Source organism: Chenopodium quinoa, unplaced genomic scaffold (assembly GCF_001683475.1).
Source record: "Chenopodium quinoa cultivar QQ74 unplaced genomic scaffold, ASM168347v1, whole genome shotgun sequence".
NCBI lineage: Eukaryota > Viridiplantae > Streptophyta > Magnoliopsida > Caryophyllales > Amaranthaceae > Chenopodium > Chenopodium quinoa.
The window spans coordinates 1,919,969-1,929,808 of NW_018742393.1; the positions used below are offsets into that span (position 1 = coordinate 1,919,969).

General features: G+C 30.2%; 1 protein-coding gene and 1 non-coding gene across 2 annotated transcripts; one reads left to right on the forward strand and one right to left on the reverse strand.

Annotated features, from left to right (window-relative positions):
* Window positions 1-441: 441 nt before the first annotated feature.
* On the reverse strand, window positions 442-7,331 carry LOC110703530 (developmental protein SEPALLATA 1-like). The gene is made up of 8 exons (XM_021881329.1): window positions 6,583-7,331; window positions 2,709-2,787; window positions 2,399-2,460; window positions 2,176-2,275; window positions 1,725-1,766; window positions 1,209-1,250; window positions 950-1,095; window positions 442-853 (listed from the first exon to the last, which is right to left on the reverse strand). Exons 1-8 carry the CDS (start codon window positions 6,765-6,767, stop codon window positions 754-756), a joined length of 756 nt encoding a protein of 251 aa, XP_021737021.1. The 5' UTR covers window positions 6,768-7,331; the 3' UTR covers window positions 442-753.
* On the forward strand, window positions 2,841-2,913 carry TRNAE-CUC. Its single transcript has one exon. It is a non-coding gene; the product is annotated as a tRNA-Glu (tRNA).
* Window positions 7,332-9,840: the final 2,509 nt, after the last annotated feature.

Consider the following 9,840-nt stretch of genomic DNA (forward strand, 5'->3'; position numbering starts at 1 on the left):
TAAGGTCTCTTGGATTAGAAAACGGACATTTCAATTCAAAAGTATAACCCAACTAAGTCTTACAGTAAATGATAAAACAGGGCATTGTTTTCAAGCACACGTGTGTTTTGAAACAACCCACCTATCTCAAGTATATTTAAGAGTCCTCCTATAAGAATATAACTTCCACTTCAATTGCTTCCCCATTAGAATGGGGGCTAGGGCTTACCCTCACGAGTCTTATATTATCACCCCATATGATTTTTCATTGTCTTTAACACAAGTAAACATTTTTCTATTGACTTTCAAAAAAAAAAAAAAAAAAAAACATTTTTCCTGTCATTAGTACTGTATACATCTTTACAAATATCACAAGAAGTTATTTTGAAAACAGTTGTATGAAAATTCAAAACAACTCTTCATGAAAAGAACACGACGACAACACAGGAGCCTATAATTTTAAGGTAAATAAATAAACTTATATCACCATGACTGAAGACTAGAAATATTCCTGAGCATCTCCTTAAAATATACTTCCACCTGCTTTAAAGTCTCCTTAAAACAAAATTACATTACAAATCAAAAGTTAAAACAAAGTCTAAAAGTTCCTTAATTAGAGTCTAATGCTCTTATGAGAATTATTAGGAGTTACACATACTTGCTGATGGAATTTACATTTTCACCCAGATAAAAAGACAAAAGATACAAGGTAAATCAAAAGTAGTTGTTACATATAATAGTAATGCTTCTTTTTTCATAGGGCAAAAGTTAGCCCTAACTAAAGCATCCACCTTGCATCCATCCTGGTAAGAATCCAGGAACTTGTGCATGTGTTGTAGCAACACTCATCTGCTCAGTAGTTTCCGGGTTATACCTGCATCCATCCAATTAACCAAACATAATTAAATTGTAGTCGTGTCGCGTTGTGCATTGCACGGGTTTAAAACTAGTAGTTTAGTTTTGTGCTTACCCTATTTGAAGGGTAGGATTGCAACCAAGGGGCTGGAAATTTAACAGCCCCTGAGATTGAGCGTGTTGTTGTCCATAGTGAACGTTCTGGTCGGTACCATCCCAGGATTGTCGGTATTGAGCATCCTTAATCATGATCCGATCAAGCTACCAATAAATAAATTCCAAGATATAATTGAACATCTGATTCATTGGACAATTTGTACAATACATCCTCATTATGCATATGAACGTTGAAGAAGCTATGATTGTTTTGTTACCTCAGTTTTCAAAGATTTATTAGCTTCCATTAGTGCATGTTCCTGTAAACAAATAACTTAGATGTTTTTATAGAGGTTGTTTGAAAAATGACTACCATATTATTTTAATGATATATAATATGATCGGCTCTTTTTTCATATTATAAAATGGACACAATTAATCTTCTAACATCTACAATGGAAATATAGTTTTTGAAAATTTTAATCCAACTTAAAATAGATATTTTTCGAAAAACTATAAAATAAGAATAAATATTACATAAATAAAACAAAAAATTTGATAAATCAAAAAAATGTAAATAACATTATTTTATACCAAAAAATAAAGTAATATTATTAATTACTTAGAAAAAAATAGGTCATTTATGAACTACAAAATCATTAAAACATTACGGTAGTCATATTTCAAACGACTACCGTAGAATTTTCAATTAAATGGCATATAAAAAAAATTAGAATTAATATTAATATAAGGTCCTAGTTTTTGCAATGTGATAATACAAAGGAAGCACATACCTTGTGCTGAAGGTCAGTAAGTTGATCCACCATTGATTGAGTCTGCATAGATAGCAGCAGTACACACACACATGTTTTCAAGTTAGACATACTATACTATACGTTTCAATGATTCCTAGCCAACGAACAGTACACAAGGTTATTGCAGTTAAAAGTTGAAAAAGATAGTGGTTTCAATCTCATACCACAAAGTTAATAAAAACGAGTAGCAAAGAGATCATGATGCATGCTTCATACAGAAATACAAGTACTTCATACGCAATAAAAATGCAAAAGCATGAATCGGATTAATACAATGGAGAGACATCCTAAAGTAGTACACGTGACTTAATATTTTTAAACTGAGCAAGGATTGTATATGTACGCACTCTCTTAAATGTAGGGTAATGTAAATAAATAACAGTTAACATTTGACTGTAATGAGATCGAGTGCTTGGTTAATGGTTATTACCTTAGTTGATCTGATCTGCTTCAGAGAAGTCTCCAGCTGCCTCTCCAGCTGATCAAGCTCCTTCACATTCAGAGGCCCCAAGTCCTCTCCAAGTAAGTTTCTGAGTGTATAAAATTGCGGAATATCACAACCATGTTCATAAAACAATATAGTACCTTCAAAATATTCAAATCTACTAAACACATTTGTTTCACAAATATTATAGAGAACATAAATATTTTACCTTTGAGTTCTTTGGAGTGATTCATGTCTAGCTTTCAGCTTCAAGTACTCCCTGTAGCTGCTCTGTTGAGAACAAAGCAAAATAAAACAAATTACAAAAAATTCCAAACAAAAAGTTCAATAGATATTTACACTAACATATAAAAAAAATGTTGCAGCTACTGCCTTATACCCGGGTGTACATATATACCCTAAGGTAGCGTGTGAACCTCGCGTGCCTTCGGGTTGTGCCTAGAGTACATCCGGTGTATGGTAGAATATGTACAGAGATACGAATTAAATAATGAACAATAAATGGGAAATATTATTACCTCAAGCTCTTTAGATGGCTTGTTGATTTCTACCCCACCATAGCTGCACTTCTGATACCTCTCAAGTGTTTTGAGCATGCTGCATGCAATGAAAATATTAATTACATAATATTAAGTATGATTTATCAGTAATCCGTTGTAGTCTAGTTGGTCAGGATACTCGGCTCTCACCCGAGAGACCCGGGTTCAAGTCCCGGCAACGGAATTTGTTTTTTAAATTCCTTTCCATCTAAATAATGCCAGAAAACAAGTAGTAGTAGTTTAGTCTATACTATTATCTAAAACATATCAATTTTATCTGGTGTTTTCTTCTGAACTGTGAACAGTTACTCCTGCATGGACTGCAATGTCTTGATACTCCTCACTTCACATCCTCTGTACACAAAGATCTTAGTTGTTAAAACTCGAAAACCGAGTTTTTTTTTTTTTTTTGAAGCAATCTGATGGATGGGAATAAGCTATATATCGAGAGTGCATGATGCAGTCAAAATTTAAATTCCATGGGAGCTTGGCTACAAAGAGTTCCTTTCCTATCAATGCTTAGTTAGAATGGAAATAATATAGTTGTGTCAGGAAACATGTATGTGAAAACCTCAAGTTAAGCATACATGTATCAAGGCTAGGCATTCTTTATCTTATGGTGAAGGTCTGAAGGACACAACAATGGCCGAGTTAGATTAATCAAATTAGTGAAGAGAGTAAAGTAGACAAACAAGTCGATCAAGTGTAAATCAATGACTACAACAAACCATTTGTATAGGTGAATTTGCATACCTCATACCTAAAATATTGCCCTAATCTATTAACTATTACTAAAACACAGTGTTGCTGACATCATTACTGTTCACATATCACTCACATAATAAATTTTTTCCCGCTTAAATGCAAGAATGATGTCATCTTTTTTTTTTTTTTAGAGCTATCATATTTAACAATTTAGAAATCTGAATATTAGAAGCTTCTACATTACAACTACCACCTATCAATTTATTTTTAAAGAGTGAAACAATTGTAAATAGCACACTAATAAATAGACTCATACATTGATATATGTATTAGGCAATGTTAAACAGGTATTATATCATAATTTTTTTGAAAAATCTAAAACTGTAAAATTAAAAATATTTTTGTACATGGTGCATAATTATTATTTGTATTCATCAAATTTATTTTTTTTTAATATACAAATTATAAAAATAGATTTTATATAAACCATGCATCGCACAAGTTCTAACCTAATTAATCACTATATCTTTATCGTTAGGTTAATATGAAACCCTCGGGTACAAGTGTACAAGGGCATGCTTATACAAAGTGCATCTAAACCCATTGTATGTGATGCAAAAACAATGACGGTTTGTTGTATTAGTTACTTTGAACTAAAGAGTAATAATTATTGCAAAATTAAGTCCCTCCATTGATAATATACTATAATTGCTTGCATTACTTATATGACACTAATTAAATTAAATAAAACTTGACAAGGAGATCAGGACATAAATAACATAACCAATATAGCTATTTCTAAAAGCTAGCACATTAATTTTTTTAAGAAAATTTGAAAATAATAAAAAGGTATAATGCTGATTTATTTTTTCCCAAATAAGGTCTTAAACATCTTTAAATGAAAGACATTTTTTTTTAACAATAAATGAAAAGACAATTTAGCTACGAGTAGCATATATGAGTGATTGAGTATACCATAGAGAAAGTTTTGAGCAATAAATTAATTTAAAAAATACATTAAATATAATCATCGGAAAAACGGCTTCATTGAATAATATCAAAGTAACGCACACAATCACCAGCCATTAGATCATGTATTATACTAAACCATATGCAGGGATGTAGCAAGGCCAGAGCAGGTGGTGCGACCGCCTTGGGACCTCGGACCAAAAGCCCAACTTCAGTATATTTTAAGGCCCCAAAATAAATATTTATATAAAAAAAATACCAAAGAAAAAGAAAAAAAAAAGCGTGTACAGTAAAATATGTCAACAGTACAATTGCATTTCAAAATATCAAGTGCCATTATTTTCGCTATTCAACCTCCTTCCTCCCTAATTTTTCACCCAAAATATTCACTTTCCTAAGTGAATTTGACTAACCCAAAAAAAAACTGTAATTAATTCAATTATATCCCCTTCTTTTGGTAATTTTATTTTCCAAAATGTATCTTTTCAATTTTCAGTCAAATTAATTCCTTATGTTTCGTGATTATGATAAATGGTAATTTTACCCTTCAATTTCAACGAGAATTCATCCAATTATATATATATCCTCTTTGTGTATCCTACTTTATTCATCAAAATCTCTTCTTTACGATTACTTTCATTCAAGATAATCAAGAATTATAAATTTGGGGGAAAAAAAATCTAATTGATTGATTGGTTACTTGGCTTGAATGGTTGTTTGATCTAATATTCTAATTACTTCAACGAGAGTTACAGAAATGCTATTGCCTACTGTCATTCAAGAAAAATATGTTAGAACATATTAATGTAGAAACTATTATTAGCGACTTTGCGTCTAGAAATGCTCGTAGAAATATTTTCATATGAACGCTTTGATTCAATGTTTTATCTATATGAAATTTGATGTTTGTAAAGATTATTTTGCGTAATAATTTTTTTTTTTCTTTTTTTTTGCATACCCAAATTTTATTTTATGATACTCTATGTGAATTAGGGCCCCAATTTATGGCTTCACCCTAGGCCACCAAAATCTCAAAACGGGCCTGACCATATGAAATCCACAAATCTATAATTTTAGCCAAATAAACCAATAGTAGAACGAAATTATAATTACTTCATAAGATGGTTTTTTTTTTTCCCTGTTAAAACAATAACAAGGGTATCATAATTAAGATATAAACCAATTAGGGTCAAAATTTTAGGGTTTTCAATTTTCTAGGCCAAGATGAAATTCACACAATCATGTATTTTATCACCCTCCCATCTTACATAAGTATACTAATTTTAGAGATAAATGTTGGCTGAACTTAATGGATACTAAAAAAAATATTTGAAGGGAAATGAAAATTTTAAATTATAGACTTTAGATCTAGAGAGAAATTCATAAATTAAATCTCAAAATTCTAACAAAAAAATGAGAATATAAATTTTAGGTTTTTAATGTAAATGGCTTTGATCGAAACCTGTTTTCTTCTTTAATTTCTTTATTTTTAAAAAATTCAGATGAACTTTATGTTCTTAGAAATCAAAGCTACAATATAACATAAGTTTTTAAAAACTTTTTTTTTTTGGGAGGTGTAAGGTTAGCTTGTAAGACTCAAATTAAACTTAGCTAAAAACAAAGCTGATCTTGCTATAATTCAACAAAATCATGAGAATTCATGATGAATTTTCAGAAAGTAGGAGAGAAACACAACAATTAAACAACCAATGGATAAAGAAATGCACAAGTATTAAACCGATCATCTAAAGTAACAAAACATCTTATCAAATAAAAACAAAGCTGCAATCCAAAGATCTAAAGTAGTAATACTATAACACCTTTAACCTATGAATTTTTTCTCTAGATCTTTACTTTAAACAATTTTGTAAAAAAACAAAATTACTATTTTAGAAAAAAAAGCTTAAAAAAATCATACAAACTAAACCTATGAAATTTTTTATTAAAAAAAATCTGACCAGATCTAGTGAAAACAACAAGAAAGGCTCAAAGTCTAATTTCCATTTTAGGTAAGTAAAAAATACAAGTAAGATGAAAATAAAATAAAATAAACCCAGATCTCAAAATTTTAAGATCAACCAAGAGTCCGGGTTGTTAAATTCAGGACAACACAAAATCGTAATCGTAAGCATAACATAAAATAAAGAAAAACCCGAAAAGGCGGTATGGTGATGATCACCTGGGTCCACTGCAGAATTCATAGAGTTTGCCGCGGTTGGAGAAGATGATAAGAGCAACTTCAGCATCACAAAGCACAGAAAGTTCATAAGCTTTCTTCAACAAACCATTTCTTCTCTTTGCAAATGTCACCTGCCTGTTTATTTTGTTCTCTATCCTCTTTAGCTCCACTCTTCCTCTTCCCATTATTTTTAACCTTTACTTTTTTTACCTCTTTTATAAATGTATTTTATTTTTATTTTTTTTTGCTTAAAAACTATATTTTCTAATGTAATTTGGTTAAATCTAACAAACCTACCTCTTCTTGTCTATAATATTTTTGCTAAAAATTTCCCTTCTTCACTTAGACAAAACTACACCAAATTTGTGAAATAATAAAAATTTATAGTAAGAAAGAAGTTTTTGAAACCCTAAACAAAGCTATAAATATTAATGAGAAACATTGAAAAATGAAGAAATAAAAAAAGAGGAGAGAGAGAAATGGGAAGAAAGAGAGAGAGAAAATTGCAAAGGTGAAGATGTGTTTTTGCCAGAATGAGGTCTAACAAGAGAGGGTTAGGGTTGGTATATGTGCTTTCATCACTTCATATATTAACTCCTTTTTTTGTTTTTTATTTTTTTATTACTTGTTTTATTAAATTTTTTTCCATACTATGTAATTTGATGTTTTTTTTCCATTTTCATGTTTTCTTCTACTTTTGTTTATCCACATGCATTCTTTAGAGCGTGAGGTTTAATTCCTTAACTTCAATCAAGCTAGCTAAGGTTTTAATTTATAAAAAGTAATCATATTTGGCTTTCGTGATCAAATGAACTAATCTGTAGAGGTGATCATGAGCTAGCTAGCTGGAGCAAATAATAATTTTGGACTTACCTTTGACACAAATGGTCTAAAAATCGAGTTAGGTCATGTAGTCAGGTTTTGTAGATCAACTTTACTAAGAATATTCTTACCGGACCCTAAATATTTTGCATTCATTATCTAAAGCATAATTGTCTTAAATAATACCCTACTTTGTATAAACTACTCGTATTAATTATTTTTCGAGAGATCTTTAACGAATGAACAGATAGACGTAGTATAATGAGAAAAATAAGTGAATAGTTTTGAAAGAAAATATATGTTAGGACAATTTTAGCTCCAATATTAAAGCTATTAAGTGATAGCTAAAAGAACAACCATCATCAAAGTAGGAGAGGATGCATGCATGAAGCTCTACAAAATTTGCTAAATTTTTTTTCTCGGACTAGTACTCTTAGAATACAAAATTAAAGCAAGCAAAGTGATACATATATACTGATCTGATGAGTATGATGACTAATAATGAGCGCTAATTAGTCTTACATTATTAGGATAATTTTGTGAAAACAAAGGTGATACCGTTAATTTCAAGACAATTTCATTCATGTTATATTGTTCAAATTAAATGAGTCTTTATTTTGTCATACTATTATTTTTATTTACTTCTAATGTACAATTTGCTAGTAAACATTCTCTCGGAATTGCTTGCAAGACATTTTTCAAACAAAAACATGAATTACCTAAAGAGGTTATAACAATAATTAACACATATACAAGTTTGAAGTCGAGCTAAAAGAATTGTAAGCTCTCAAGATTTATTATCAAATGAATTATGGAGTAAAAAAAATAATGTACTTGATCGCGCACATTTTATTTGGAAAATAAAAAAAAAAAATAAATAAATAAATAAATAAAACAAATAATCCACGGATCACTGCAAACACTATTTAAGCAATTAGTTTACTAAACGCACTAGATCTTATGGCTCGTACAAGCGTGATGATGAAGTTGTTAAGGTTGCTGGCTTTTGTGTATGGAAGTTCATTCAAGTCCATTAAATCCAGGCTTTAACACTCTCTAAAGTGACGTGACAACAACCATGTAACATTGATAATTAATGTTAGGGTTCAAAACTTCATTTTGTGGTTTTTACGGTAAAAATTGTTTAAGACAATATCGTGAAATCAGAGGGGACCTTTCACCAGGGTCATTTGGGGTCCAGTCCCTAGTAAATTATTATAATTAATTAGTTAATTAAATTAAATCACCTTATTTTATTTATAAAATATTAGCATATAGTGATTAGTTTTGAGCGAGAGGTAAAAAGATTCAAATCGCGACCCTTCTAATAGTTTTGGCCTAGATCCATCACTTCGTGAAATCACGCGCTTTTTACTACGTGATGAAAATACTCGTACTATAATTTTTCTTTTAACTTTCATTTAAATTTATTATATTAATCCCCTATTAAAATCCCTTACAAATTCTGTACTACGTCTATCTACCGTCGTTGTTAAAAAATCTTAACGTTCCTTCCAAAAAAAAAAAAGAAAAATCTTAAAGTCGTCACAAAACTTAAAATGGTTGTCCACGTGTCATCTCCTGAATGGGTAGCCATCATTTTCATGCAGCATCCTTTTATTTCACTTTCACCATGTGACACTGTTAAAAAATTAAATCCTCAAAATGGTATGTCCACTTGCATTTTCCATGCCACTTTTTTCATGTACATAAACTTATAAAAGTCCATCATAGTACTTGTAATAAAAGCGTTACATGTGAGCTACTAACTTCGATTTCAATTATTCTCACCAAGAAAACAAAAGGTGAATTAACCTAAGCTAAGTATCTATATAAATGTGTAACAATTATCGCTTTATGTAAAGGTTATTTCATGAAATATGGTTTTTTTTATTTTATATTTTTGAGCTGCTTTAACTTTAATTTTCATTACGTGATAGAGTAGGTTATGGAATATAAAACGAAAAGAAGCATTCACACTTAATGATGTTGATTTGAAATAATGCTCTCTGTATAAGATCCATATTTGGTTTTAATTAGCTAGTAGCTATATTACTAAATATGGTTGTTGATAAGTGGTATAGTACTTTATAGTAGATATAATCCTTTAAACTCAATTTGGATATTTTGTGACTTTTTCAATGCGCGTCTAATACATACTTCTAACTTAATTAGGTTAGAAAAATTAGTGATCCATCCGAATTTACTAATGAAAGTTAATAAAAGCAGTACGTTAACTCACATAATTAGAATTCTTTCTTCCAAGTGGGGCCAACCGTAAGCATATTTTCATACTAGAATTTGATGATCCCAATCGAGCTACCAATTCAAGTAATTCAAATCCACTGCTTAATTTACTTCCCGTAAACATGGTGAATGAAATATTAACCAAAAGGCCGCGCAAAATATGCATTATTAATCAATTAAGTACTCCGT